Source organism: Dioscorea cayenensis, chromosome 10 (assembly GCF_009730915.1).
Source record: "Dioscorea cayenensis subsp. rotundata cultivar TDr96_F1 chromosome 10, TDr96_F1_v2_PseudoChromosome.rev07_lg8_w22 25.fasta, whole genome shotgun sequence".
NCBI lineage: Eukaryota > Viridiplantae > Streptophyta > Magnoliopsida > Dioscoreales > Dioscoreaceae > Dioscorea > Dioscorea cayenensis.
This window is the reverse complement of record NC_052480.1, coordinates 4880178-4895066: the sequence shown is the minus strand read 5'-3', so window position 1 is coordinate 4895066 and position 14889 is coordinate 4880178. Positions and strand designations below refer to the sequence as shown.

Sequence of the window (14889 nt, the reverse complement as noted above, 5' to 3'; positions counted from 1 at the left end):
AATTTAATTTTAATACACAAAAAATTTCACCAAGGTGTTCGTTTAAGAGAGGACCAGAAATCGAACCTCATGTCATACACAAGGTGAGGGCACATGGGTCAGCGTTGAGCCTTGCTCCCCACACGTGCGCATCCCTGATTCTGGTGCTTGTCGTCTTTCTCAAAAAAAAAAAAATTCATTGAAAATTTTGTAAGGGCAATAACATACATGGAATCACACATTGCCTGATCAAACATAGAGCTGCAACAAGAAAGAAAATTTACAATTAAACTGCACTGAATAGTCTATCTATTTAATATATAATAACTCTCACTATATAAAGTCACAATTGAGGATATTATTCTCATTTCTGGTAAGTGAAAGAACAAATTAGACATGAAACAAAAAAAACCTTACAAAGTTCGAGACCTCTTAGCTTTATTTGCGGCAATGTTTTCATGGTCTCCTAGCATGTAATTTTTAAAATCCTGATTGAAAGAAGATGAAAATTAAAAATAGTTCAATATTAAGTAAGAACAACAAATTGGGAAAGAGAAAAAAATTGCATGTTACTCACAATTAGCTGAAGATAAAATAAGTTGAATTGAATCAAGAGTTCTCTCATCTTCATAACCTTGAATCAAGATACTACTTTTTCAGTGGTAGAAAAGGCTAGTCAAGAATCCGGATTAACATTAGGTATGTAGTGATTCTAAATTTATAAATATCCCTTAGTTATCTTCTCTTGCAACTCCTGAAAACTCCATGCATCATCTGCTAAGTATTCCCCTGCATGAAGGAATATTAGGCATGAACACATATAATGTCAATCTGCAAAACTAAATAACCACTTCAAAATGTAATAGGAAAAGTAAGTAAAGTTTGTTTCTGGGAGGAAAAATATAGCATTAGATCTGCCTCCTTTGAAGTTATGTGCACTAACAAGGAACACTAAAACTAAAAGTTTCATTTTGGTGTTAAAAGCTAGTATTTAAACTGAAAATGGACTAATGGTTAGTACCACTCCTACCCAATTCAACTGTACAGACAGAAATTCCTCAATCTTTAATTAAGCATAAGTATAATTGTGATGACAAATGCCTCTTTAATCAATGACTATGATAGTACTCCTCTGAAAGGAATAGAGGAGCAAGTGCAGAACTCTCAACCCTGTGAGAACAAAGAATGACAAAATGCATAGCCATATTAGGTTATGCTTTATAGATCCTTCATAGCAGGACATATTGAAAGACTGGTCCTTCTATAACAAAAGAAAATCTCCATTATAATTTGCAGTTGATGAGGATGGCAAATGACAACTTACCAATTGAGTCCCTCCTCAAGGCAGTCAAATGAGCACAACTGTAACCAGGAAACACAGTAAATCAATTCATTTAACAGCCCCAATGATTAAAGCCAACTATCAAAACCAAATAGATTGTCGAATAAAATGAATTTATTTTTCGAAATGATCACTCCATATAAGATTCAATGCCCACAAAACCAAGATGAATATTTTTTATATGACCATGTTAATGGCATTAAGCAATTAGAAGTTTTGGAGATACATACTTGACAGAAAATGTTTAATTGAAAAAAGGTTCACAAGGAAGAACATGGAAGTACAACCATAGTGAACACAAACACCAACAACAAATGATAGACATGATAGATCCGAGCAGTTCAAGCCATCTATGGTTTTTCGATATGGTTATGATGATTTGTCAAGGATAAATTTTATCATAATATGTTTAAGCATAATGGAATTATCAAAGCCTCAATACACAGTGATTTATCTCCCGCTTGCAAACATAAGGCATTTATCTAACCATGCAGTACATGGATTTTCTTGATAGATTTACTTATGAATTGCTACAAACCAGTTAGTTTTTCAGTATGTACACACAACCAGACAGTGTGATAAGACTGAACCACTTGGGTACATGCCTAACCCATTCTATGGATGAGGTGTTCATTGTTTCAGCAAACTATTTGATTCATCAAAATGCATGAAGCTAATTTCACAATAACATAAAGACCATAGGGAGCAATTGCATTATCTGCCACTAGGATTATTTCTTTGTTAATCCGGCTAAACAGAATTAAACTCAAGTCTAGGCGTAATATTAAATCAAATGTATAAATATGTTTACAAGATGAAAATACAAATTGATTGAAGAGAATAACAAACCTCCCAAGAGCTTTTCCTAAATCTGCACAAAGGGAACGGATATATGTCCCTTTCGAGCAAGTGACTCGGAAAATCAAATTTTGTCTGCATATCCAAAGGATTAATTGTTAGGCATATAATCAAACGCACAAAGTACATAAATCTGGCAGATGTTTCAGTGTATAAAAAAAACTTTTGCTCCACATTTTTACTTCTGATGGCAATAAACGTGTGCGTAAGAAACGCTCATCCTAATGGTGTATAAGTCCAAGTAAATGATCACTCTATGATCAATTATCAATGATAACTGTGTCTCAAGATCTCAAAACCAAATCAGTTAAATCATCAAGACCCATACTTCTCACTCCAACAACAATGGCTAGCTAAAGTGATTGAAATGTTCACCAACCAAAAATCACATGTTGAATGGCTCAAACAAAAATAGAACATTAATCATTGCCACCACATTAATAGTATGGGAATTGATGAAGAACCAATATTTCAAACAAATAAAGCTAAAGCAACATATAAGGACCTCATAGAGCAATATCAGTCTTAGTTAGGAGGCGTGCGGTATTTTTTTTAATTGGAAAAATAACACAAAATAACATCACAGAGCGCATCCACAAGTAAAACAACATGCACCTGCCCATTTGCTTCAAACCTTAAACACCATCCACTGAAAATTTCTATTAGCAAAAAACTATTCAAGATCTAATGATGCATTAATAAGCTACTAAAATATGCTAGCTTTGTCCCTGAAGTGACTTCAATCTAAATTGAATCCCTGTATCTTAATTCACCATAAATCTATGTTAAAATTCCACCAAATATTCTGACTAACCGACCGACTGCAGCTGATTATGTGTTGATCAGATAATCATGCATTCCGCCCATATATTATATTGAGGTCACTGAACCATGATGCATCAACCAAAATAATTATCAGTTAAGTGGCAACAAATTCACTTTAAAGGATTAAGAGTACATGACAGATCTTTTGAAGGGTTTACTGCTTCATCTTCACACTGTTTTGTACTGCACCATGGCAACGTATAAACAAACATTAAATCACAAACAAGATCATATCCATAGAGAAAAAAAATGTTTACAATCCAATTTATAATCTGTATTTCTATACACATCTATATATGTTTAAATTAAAATCTCAAGCAAAACCATCAATTAGATTAGATGTGTTCTGATGCTAATTGTCCTTAGAAAAGGTCAAACATTTACGAAGGAAATATGAAGAAAGTCCGTAGGTTGCCAATACCTATCCTCTAGGCTGCGTTCAATGGCAAAGTCAAAAATAGATATTCGTCTTGGTGAGAGTTCAACCATTTCTCCTCTTCTAGCTTTATCATACATCTTCTCTCCTCCAACCTGTACTACATTTAAATACATGAATATAAATTGAAAAAAATAATTAAATTTAGGGCAAATGCCCATCATAGTATGAATATACAAAGTAAAAACATATGTAAGCAAGCATGGAAAATAAGGAAAGCATCACAACTATAAGATTGACGTGATTCAAGGATGTAAAAACTTGCAATTAAGATCCAGCGCAGATGCAAACTCATGCATGTTTGAAAACAGGATGAACATAAAGAGGGATGGAAGGAAACAGGATGTTCTATCACATTCAGTGGTTGGCCCTACAAACAAAAACAGTCTCAAGAGGACAACTTTTTCTTACATCAGGAGACAAAACTCACAAGATCCTATTTGCCACATTGTTGTATAAGCCTTTCAGCAACAATAAAAACCGCTAGTCCCAACTATTTGGGGTTAGCTACATAAAACTTTCCTTTCCATACTATTCTATCAAAAGCCAAAGGACTAGACAAACCAAGAACATACATATCATTACGTTATGTTTCTACTAAACACTTTTGAGGTCTACCTCTACATCTTTTACAACCCTCCACCTAAAGCGTTTCCACCATCCTTGTAGGGCATCTACTGATCACCTCGGGACATGACCATACCATCAAATGTTTCTCTCTTAACTAGTCACTAATAGGCGCCACCATCCTTTTGGACTTTATTGATCTCACACAGACATACACAAAAAGAGAGAGAGATAAATAAGAAGAAGAAGTAACAATTTCCAATTATAGAAATCACAATGATTACTGAATTATGAGGCAAGGAATATGTTTTAGAAAATAGGAAAGTACTCACCAGTTCAGGAATGCAACAAATAAAGAGAACACTATAACTAAAAGAGCATTATGTGTAATTTGTCTAAACAACTTACTTTAATGGCAGAAAACATGGGAGGAACTTGCCATATCTCTCCAAGAAAAGATGCAGCAGTCTTTCTGATGTATTCATCTTTTATGTGTTCCCATGGTTCACGTTGGATGACCTGTGTATAAACAACAAGGGGAATTACTTGGAGAAGCCAAAACAGGGAAACATGACTCAAACAAGGTACAGCATTAAGATCTTAATGCAAAACAATAGATCACATTATTCTGCGCCACTACAATTATTTAACATTCCATAAGGATGTGGATCATCAAAAGACAAAGCTATGACATTATGTGAAATTCCATAAGGATGTGGATCAATAGACAAAGCTAAGACCTTTTCTTTGGAAATGCTTTTTGAGGTTTATCTTGTTCTCACCTCTAGGCAAATCTCTGAAATCTATTTTAAGATTGGTGTCCAAAGTGACACCACTTGGTCGATTTCTAACACTTGTTCCATTTATCTAATCAGAGACGAATAATTTGCTTATTTCCTTATAGAAGAGTAAGCCACAAATATGGCACACAATTTATACAAGATGAATAGTAAATTCACTGATACATTTATGCGCACGCAAAAGTGACAAAACTCTGAACACTAAGCACTGATAGATGATGGACAAAAGTGCAAATTATCCTTTCGTTATATTCGTTAAAAAAATTAGGTAAAAAAATGGTTGCCTGACGACACAGTTTAATGCATTCATGTCCCAAATAACTGCCATCAAAAACAAGTGTCAGAAAGAAAGGAGCAAGACACATGTGCCAAACATTAGGAACTGTGAACACCAAAACCTTATGAAAGCACATTAATATGCCCCTAAACCAAGAAATAAGAGACACGAAAATGGCTAAGTTAATTTGCTTCAGAAAGTGCAACAATGGTACGAGTTAATATTCAACAATAAGGAGAAGGCTGAATATGTGAAACCACATGATACCCAAAACATTCACAAAGAAAATTGCTTCCAACTAGTAGAATATTCTACAGATCATTTTCTTCAAAATGAGTTCAATAAATTCTAATATTTACTAGCTAATAGTCCAACCGGTGAATCAGCGTCCCAAGTTGAGGTAGCCTCTCCAAGTCGGAAAATACCACTGTACCCCTTCACCATACCTTGATATCTGAAAAATCAAATTCATTTAGAGTATTTATTTCAATGCCACTCAAAACAATTGATTCAAAACTTGATAAAACATATAGCAAGAGTAAATGAAATCTCATTTTTGGACCAAATATATAGATAGTGTTGCCATTTAATGATCACTCCAACTCATCAACTACTTTCACTATTTGAAACAGTTCTGTATTTCCATACAGAAGACATCATTGATAATGTCTCACAATTTCATTGTATATAAAAGGAAACTTGGGAAATGATGGTGGATATACCAATGAAAAACCATAGAAGTTGAGAACTAATTAAGGATCCCATCTGATTTTTCATTGGTATATCCACCATCATTTCCCAAGTTTCCTTTTATATACAACACCAGCTCTAAGAAAGGGGTTTGTTACAGATTTTCGGCAAGAATGACCAACCCACCTTCTTTACTTAGATGCATTTATTTATTGAGCAATAACAAACTATGCCATGTGACAAATAGTTGACAACATATTAAACACTTCATCAGATTTAGAAGATGATTGCTTCTTTAAGGACATAAAATGCATCGTATGCTGCATGGATGGATATGTCTTACTCAAATAGCAAAGGACAAGCTTAAATTGATAATGTGAAAATTAATTGTACCTTTCCACCAGTTTAGTAGCTTTACCAACACAAACAATCAATAAACCAGTAGCCATTGGGTCAAGAGTGCCTGCATGCCCTACCTATAAACTAAAAATTTAGAACACTTAAATTGATGTCTGTTACACCCACATATATGCACACTTGCAGTCTAATAAAGCACCTTTTGAATTTTGACCAAACGTCGCAGCTTCCCACAAACAGTAAATGAAGTCCATCCTGCCATCAAATAAATTAACCGTTAATCTCAGCCTCTCAGATTTTCAATTATAAAATTATAAGGAAACTATCATAGAGCATGCAAAAGAAAGTGACAATGGGCATGACCCCAGTGTCCTCACCAAGTTATATATTAGATTCATTGTGCTCATCATTCCAGAACAAATGTCCGCTGACCAGCAGCAGAAGGAAAATTGGGATAATTACAAATTTAGAATCAGAAACTGTTAATTTATAGCACCAATTGCAATATAACCTACCACATCAAACTAACTTGATTAAAAATGAGCAAGCTTTCACTTTCTTTTTTCCCCACAAAAGATGTGAAAGACAAGTTCAATAAACATAGATCAAATAGGGCAGGCTAGCAAATGCAAATTATTGCCCTTGAAGATTACCAAAACAGAAAATTATGTAAAAGATGTTTACAGAATCAACACAATTTTCAATCCAGTTAATTACACTAGACTAATTATCTAGAGGCATTTGAATTGATATATACTTTGTCAAGTAATGACACAAGCACTTCATGATTGAAACAGAAAAATGGGGTGGAAATTGATCCATCTATCAGAACTAACAAAATTGCAGTTGTGATAAGATTCAAGGTAAGGGCATAAAGGCTTTGTTTCATGTGGAGAAATGGAGGGCACAGTGTATCAATGTTCAACTATATTCAATCTATACAGTTGAAAAAAGAAAATGTGAGGATATATTAAGACAACGAGAATAAGCTAAGAATTAAAAGAGTCCAGTGAATATATGAACAGTGATGGTCATCTAGTTGATTCCGATATTTACCTTCTCTCACCATGGTTAGACAAATTCTAATTGCACTATTCTACAATTTTCATTCCTTATCTAAATAAATATCCCTCCATCCTAACACTTAGGTTCTATCAGCCAAAACACTCCAACATGCAGACCAGAACCTAAAACCATCTTTTTGCAAAATTTACAATAAATCTTCCCACATTTAAATATCACTATCATCTGATTTTAGTTAGAGGCCAAGAATTGAAATTTCCCACACCACAAAATTATGTTTCCAAAAATTTTCAATTTTCAGGAACTAGAGAACCTCCTAGTTGCTCAAGCAATGCATATATATATATATATATATATATTGTATGCGATTCCCTTCAACCAAATCACAAACAACTCAACTCAAAACCAGTATTCTCAAGACAAAAGCATCCAGTTATCAACACCATTGATACCATATATGTTCCCAAGAACTAAAATATAATCAAAACCTATGCAGTAAAGGAATCTTACAACCTTTTGGCTTGTCCACCAGGACAACAGTCCCAAATGGTCCATCCCACCTCGGAGGCAGCTCAGTCTTCCTGCTCACAAGATATGGCTCCCCCTCAGCCTCTACAGTAGAAGCACGTCTCCGATCACTAGCACTAGGTACCTTGCTCAGACTCTTAAAAAAGCTCTCGACTTTCTTATCCACCACATCAGGAGACACAGCAGCACTAGCAGCCTCACCCTGTCCGTCCCCGTCAAAGAACACCAAACCCCTTTGATCACTCTCCTCCTCACCCACCTTTTTCTTCAAAGACCTCTTTTTCCCCTTCTTCTCTTCGGCATTCATTCGAACAGGTTCCGCTTCTGGATCCACAAACGCCTTATCAAGACTATGCTCAGGAAAGTACTTCTTCTCAAGCTGATACACCATCCGGTAGTGCTTATCCTTCTCCCAAGGAAACGCAAACGCATCATAGAAGTACAACTCCTGCTCGCGGGCATGCAATCTCGGGAAATCAACCACCTCCGGCTTCAGCTCAACCAACTCCTCATCCCGGGCACGGCGGGCATCTTCCTCAGAGTCGGAGCCACCGTACATGCGCTTCATGCGTTTGCGATAGTACTTACGCTGGGATCGGTCGAGAGGCGGCGCAGCATCGGAGTCAGGGGAGTCAGGATCGGGTTCCGGCGAGGGGGAGGGATGGGGGTGGTGGCGAGGAGGGGGAGGGGAGCGGACGGGGCGGTGGTGGACGAGCTCGTAGTAGAGAGGGTAAGGGGTGGAGGTGGTGGAGAATGGGCGGAAATGGGAAGGTTTGAAGATGGGGTGGAGTTTGGAGGAGATGATGAGGCTTGAGAGGGCTCTCGAACTGGTGTTTAGCATCTCGCCGGAGAATTGGAGAGAAAGCTTGAGCGAGTAACAATGGCGATGCTATGAACACTCCCAAAACTAGTCTCAAACCTAACCGAATTAATTATCTTAATTGCATTAATAATTTAAATAAAAATATATTAAATAATAATAATAATAATAATTTAATATTATTATCTACACATCTATACATATTATTATAGTAGATATAATCTCTTTCGATAGCGTTTCAGAAAGCAATTTTTGGAAAATTACTTATTTCTTCATCGTGAATTTGAATAGGAAGCTAGCAGCCTACTAAGTTTAGTAAAATTGCTAAAAACACGTTAGTTTTCTGATCACTAAAACCCCTCTTTTTAAAGCACTATGTTTTTCGAAACCCCGAAAAGCTTGTAGCGGATGTGAGCGGAGTGAGTTTCAAATTTTATGACGAAAATGCCTGCGTAGGGGAGTTGTGGGCTGCAGACCATCTCGGCGATTTGAGAGGAAGTGGGGTGGGTTTCGTAGGAGTAACCCCGAGAGACAATTTATTGAGGCCAGATTTCTTGCTTTTTCTCGACTCGCGTCTTGACTTTTCCATTTCCAAAGTGTCTCAGAGTTGTCTCTACCGTGAAGCCTCCGTAATTGGCATTTCATCGACTTTTTCCCTTTCCACGGTATCTCGAAGGAGAAGTCCCCAGCTCACTAGTTGGCATTTCATCGGGTTCTGCAATCTAAGGTATTGAGTATGGTTTTATGTTAGCTGTTACATTCTAAAGAAAGATTTTTTTCGGTTTTGTTTTGTGCTCCTATTTTTGTTGGAAGATATTGAAGTCTGCAGGGGGATTTCTCGGTTGGGGTTTTGTTAGTCTGCAAGGCAATTTCTCAGCTAGGGGTTTTGTTTTGTTTTGCATTTTCAGTATGTATACACTATCGAAATAGTTTTTTTCGATTGTTATGATTTGTGTAATATTTATAATGTACATTTCCCCTTTCGTTTGATATAGTTGCTGGATTTTACAAATGAGGTTGACGTTTAAGAAATATGATGTTAAAGTTTAAAATTTGTTGTCTCTGTTTAAGTATTCTCGTCTCTGTTTAAGAAAACGTGTCTCTGTTTAACATTTGATATCTTTGTTTAATAATTGAGAGGTTACCGTTTAAAACCTTATATTTTCGCTTAAACTTTTTGATCAATCTGCGTGTTGAATGTGTTGTTATTGTCGAGAGCTTGTGATTATGGCGGTCGACCCTAGTTAATGGGCGATGCTATTTGTGACAGCAGTTGTGGAGAGCTTAGTCGAATTGAAAGATAACATGACCCCTTGACATCGGGAGATTATTCGAAGGACACCGTTTGCGGCGTTATCGAGTTGGAAGCTATATACCAGAGAGGGCCCTTCTTGATTCTCTTTTTGCAAAGATACGATGGTCGCACGATAAATTCGAGGATCGGGGAAAGCCTGCTTTGAGTTTCGGACCTCGAGATGTGGCCCTCGTTCTTGGTGCAAGCGTTGCGATGGCGACGCGATCGTCTTTCGAAGAAAGAAAAAACCCGGTCAGCGTTCGAAGGGGCGGTATCTATCAAAAACATACGAGAGCAGGAGACTCCATCGAGAGCGTTGCAGTGCGACTTGTTCGAGAGGGAGAGAAGATAATTTTGTCAAACTCGATGGTGTACCTCATGGAGTGCAGTCCTCTTCCCAAATACATCATGCTCGGTTCCGAGCCGGATGGGTTGATTACGTCGATGATCTACGAGCCGTGGGGACGATCTGGCGTGGGCGCGGCGGACTGCAAGTGGCTTATGGAGGATATTCCATGGCAGGCCCGCTCGAGTCGCAGAGATAGATGCTGTGGGAAGAAGACCAACACGAGAGTGCGTTAAAGGGTTGCTCGGTCGCGCTTAACGTCTGGTTTTACGAGCTGACCGGAACGGGGAAGAAAGTCCGCTTTGGCAAGGTCCCAAGGATGCTGTGCTACGGTGAAAGTACTTACCGGAAGCAAGCGACGGTAGAAACCAGCTTGTCATCGCTCGATGGGAAAGAGGTAATAAATCATGGACAATGTTTAACATAAGTCTTTAATGTTTAAACATATTATTTAGTGTTTAACTTTAGTATTTACCGTTTAAAACTTATTCATACTGGTTTAAATATTTTGTTCTCCGTTTAAATATATTCTATAACGTTTAAATATATAACCAATCTGTTTAAATATAGTTTTTATAGTTTAAAATGAATGATTTCGCTGACATTGTTTGGTTTACATATGTTAGTTTCCTGAGCTGGTTCCGGCGAATGCTGAAGAAGAAATATTTATTGGGGCCAACCCGGCTGGATGGATGCTATCGCTCCCGGAAACCACTCGCTCAAGGGCGTGGACGAGAGGCAGTCTCATCGCACGCTGCCGACGCAGTTCTCCTACTTCCAGCCCACCACGCGCACGCAATCCTCGACTCCGGAGAAGCCCTCCCCCATCCTGGCAGATTGCAACAACCCCCTACCACAACTAACGATCACTCCGATCGACACGGCAGCTCGCTGCACTCGTGGCAGCGTCCCAACCGCTGACATTAGGCGAAGATGTTACCGCGACTCTTACGCAGCGCCGAGATATTGACGATCGAGTTTCCTCGGCTTGTCGCCGTGTTGAGGCAATCTGGAAGGACGCTCACAACCGATCGCGCCATCCCTCCAAAAGAACCGAGCACCGGGACGAACGAGGCGCCGACTGACGACGACGACATCATCGGGAAGGTCATTCCAAGACGGCCACATTCGAAGAGACTTGCGAAAAAGAGGAGAACAATATCGCCTCGTCTCCACCGCCGATCGACGATGAAACAATAGCAACACCATCGGCGCGACTAGTCATATCGAGATCGTCACGCTGATGACATGGCTACGACAGAGGAGGACATCGTAGATGATGTGGTCGCTGCGCGGCTGAGAAGGTCGCCAACTCTTCTTAATGAATCGATGGACCCGGTGGAACCGGTCACGAGATCGGCAGATCAAAGATGGACACAATCCTCGCGGATCAAGAACAAGCTAAGGGTGTGTCTCCCAATGATGCTCGTCGCCGCTGCTACGGCTGAGAAGATCGTCTCATCTATCGGGCTGCGGTCGACGGCACAGTACGAAGCACATGACACAATCCCACCACAAATACAACCATGGAAGGATGTGTCTACGGTTGATGTCGCAGCTCGGCCGTCCAATCGCTGCATCGACATGGAAGATCGCTCGCTGATGTGTCTGCTGAACACCGCTGGAAGGTGCACTCGAGAAGTGCCGCTGACTTTGAAGACCCTCGACCGAGCAACGAGAGAGATGATCAAGGCCAATCAACAATGGGACCAGATGTGCTCGAAAAGCTTTTTATTTCCATGGGTCGCTCTGTCTCGCCTTAACAACATGAAAGCGGGAGTCGATGAAGATCTTCCTCAACTACTCTATGGACGGGTAAGTCTTAAGTTTTTATGATAGTGTTTAAAGTTTTTTTATTATAGTGTTTAACGATTTTCTAATGGTGTTTAATGCTCTTTATGTTATCATTTAATTTGTCTACTTAACGCTTTAATTATATATAATATCATTTAACAATTGATAATATCATTTAAATATTTACAGATATGGTCTTATTATATCCGTTATCGCTTAACCTCAAAGACCTGCCGTGTGGAAGAACGACGTCGTCACGACCAGCACGCGACAAATTGTACACGCCGCTAAGGAAAAAGAGACGGGTCACGAGATGATGTGATGGACGCTTTCGTATGCATTATACAAAAGTCGCTGAGCAAAGAGCCATATCCTTACAAGAAGCGAGCCTCTATCAACAGACCGCTTGCGCTTTTTATGTCAAAGCAGGACGACGCACATGACACAATTATGGCTATGGTCGGGGATGCTGTGCGCAACCTCGCATGTAAGTTCAAAATTGTCATCCCTCCCGATAATCATGAATGACCACTTCCACGTCGCCGTCTCGACAATGATAAACAAGAATACAGGCATTATTCTTCATGTCAGGGGTACGATAAAGACGCGTTGGGACATGGTAAGTTCTTTAATTATGTCCGATTAATAGTGTTTGGTATTTAATCGGTATTCTAATCTCAACTCTGCATATCCTCGACACGGAATCTATTCGACAATCGTGCCGATATGGAGTTCGGCGAGCGCATGACTCAAGCAATACCCACTGCGTGACGCATATCGAAACCCCACGCCAGAAACAAGGAAGCGCCGATTGCAGCCTGCCCACGCCATGCGGTTTATCGAGCAATTACTTTGGGGTGAGAAGTTACGGCTCACTGCAGCATGCAGCGTCCCTTACCCTCGCATTAAGATATGTTACCCGTGATACTTAAGAGTGGAGGCGTAGCGTCCATTCACGATAAAGGGGTCGTCACAAGCGGGTTAAGATTTGTGGACTCAAGAACATGTCTTGTATATCTCAATGTCAATTTTGTTTTCGAATGTAAACTCGGACATTCAATTCTTTTGTTTTCGCTTTCGAATAACATGACTTGTATATCTCAATGTAAATTTTGTTTGTTTTCAATCAGTAAGGCTGTTAAATTCCATTCGGCTTTCATTTCATTGTTTAATTTACGTTGTAATTGTGTACATTTCGCTTTCATTGTTTAAATATACCATATATCGCTTTAAACATCGCTGAAATATTTCAAATTACAGCTGTATCCGCTTTAAAATAACAATGTCCTCGCTTTTAAATACATTCAATTCGTCTGTAAAGAGTAAGAGTTTAAATATGGAAAGTTGCCCATCAATACATAATGTTTCCCGTCATCGCTCGGCTTTTTTACAATGCCTAGTCGGCGACAGCTTTCATCGCAAGATCGCCGATCGTGACCGGATCCATGGCAGCTGGCCGCAATGTAACTCGCGGACATCAAACGCTATGACTCGATCCTCTTTCGTCTCAGGCGCCCAGTCGACTTCTTGTCACGGTGGTCGAAACGAAGCTCACGATTTCCGTCAAGGCCCGCCATCGCGGTATGGGGAATATAGCTTCCTTGTACGCTAAGTTTGTAATTGTCGACGGTGAAGTAGCCGCTAATAAATCGATGTACGTTGGTGTCCGTCTCGCATTATCTGCACGTAAGCGTGTTTCGCAAGGATACCATAAACTTGCCACCTTCGACACTGAACAAGTTCCGATGGCGAGATCTACGGAGTTCTCTGCATCGGGTCGATCACTTCAGTAACGATCATCGACAAAACGACCAACACGTAAGATTTCGGTACGCCCTCAACAATGATCTCTACCTTCGAATGTATGTCCGGGCATAAGTAGGTCTCCCATTTGTTCGCTTGCTCACGCGCTAGCATATACATGCGATAAACTTGAACCTCGCAAATAAGGTTAAACAAAGACATTGATGGTTAAATAATTCAGAAACATGTTTAAACATTATTGTAAATATTTAAACGAAAGGATTAATATTTAAAGTCAGACAAGTGTAATTAAACAAAGATTGAGAATGTTTAAAGGGTAACACTAAATATTAAGTGTAAACCAACATTCGCAGACCTTATGGAGTCGACCATTTTCATCACCGGTAAATGACGAGCTTCCTTGATCCAAGCATTGAACGACTCCACGATGTTTGAATACATCTCACCCCAATGATCACCTCTGAACAAATAATTCGACCAATGTGCCATATCCGATTTATTAATCAACCAGTTGATGAGCTTCGGGTGATGTGGCCTCGCAGCTCATTCACGAGATTATCGAAATCTTTTAGCCGTGGATGCCCACGCAATGCGGAAGCATATAGACTCAAGATTCCTCCCTCAATGCCTTACCAAGTCCGACATTGGCTTTCATAAAATTGGCCTCCCAAATATCGAAGATGATGCATGTGGCGAAGAAAGGAAGACTTCGCCCAATTGCGCCACAAGGCCCTCGACCTCGTCTCGACAAACGAAGGTAATTATCTCATGATAATCTCCATCCTCGTATAAGGCATCGCCTAACTTAGATATGAACCAAGTCCAATTGGCATCGGTCTGCTGTCGACTATACCGAAGGCGGCGTGGAAAAACCATTGTTTCCATCATCGTCTCGTGGCACCCAATAGTGTACCCGATATTTTCCAAGGAGGTGGGTACCATCGAGACAAAGCTAGCGGCCTGCAAGCCCTCTTGAATCCCACAATACACGCGCTGAAAGAAAAGAATACACGTTTAAAACGATCATCATCTCTTTCCACGATCGCAACACTGTCGGGATTTGTCTCAGCCACCTTATCCACATGCAAAGCAAATGCACGATGGCGGAGATGTCTCTCACATCGAGGACCACCCGGCATGCTCTTTTTCCCCAACCAAGCCTCGCTTGTATGGTATGTGGACACCATGT

General features: G+C 39.5%; 1 protein-coding gene across 4 annotated transcripts; it reads right to left on the bottom strand.

The window, feature by feature from the left end:
- On the bottom strand, nucleotides 1-8594 carry LOC120270563 (probable tRNA pseudouridine synthase 1). Of its 4 annotated transcripts, none has more exons than XM_039277605.1 (11): nucleotides 7668-8594; nucleotides 6331-6386; nucleotides 6168-6250; nucleotides 5460-5538; nucleotides 4416-4526; nucleotides 3426-3535; nucleotides 2171-2254; nucleotides 1304-1341; nucleotides 557-768; nucleotides 397-467; nucleotides 1-154 (listed from the first exon to the last, which is right to left on the bottom strand). In XM_039277605.1, the coding sequence occupies exons 1-9, from the start codon at nucleotides 8521-8523 to the stop codon at nucleotides 698-700; spliced, it is 1488 nt and encodes a 495-aa protein (XP_039133539.1). In that variant the 5' UTR covers nucleotides 8524-8594; the 3' UTR covers nucleotides 1-154; nucleotides 397-467; nucleotides 557-697. The 4 variants fall into 4 exon arrangements, with proteins under 4 accessions (XP_039133539.1, XP_039133538.1, XP_039133537.1 ...); XM_039277604.1 differs by having other exon boundaries at nucleotides 150-240; XM_039277603.1 differs by lacking the exon at nucleotides 1-154 and having other exon boundaries at nucleotides 272-467.
- Nucleotides 8595-14889: the final 6295 nt, after the last annotated feature.

Excerpts from the sequence above, each read along its gene's own strand:
- LOC120270563 (XM_039277605.1), bottom strand. The coding sequence starts at position 8,523 with ATGCTAAACACCAGTTCGAGAGCCCTCTCAAGCCTCATCATCTCCTCC. Across the intron at positions 5,539-6,167 it reads GCTACTAAACTGGTGGAAAG|ATATCAAGGTATGGTGAAGG; the intron begins GTACAATTAATT and ends TTGATTTTTCAG. Across the intron at positions 769-1,303 it reads CTTGAGGAGGGACTCAATTG|GGGAATACTTAGCAGATGAT; the intron begins GTAAGTTGTCAT and ends TCCTTCATGCAG.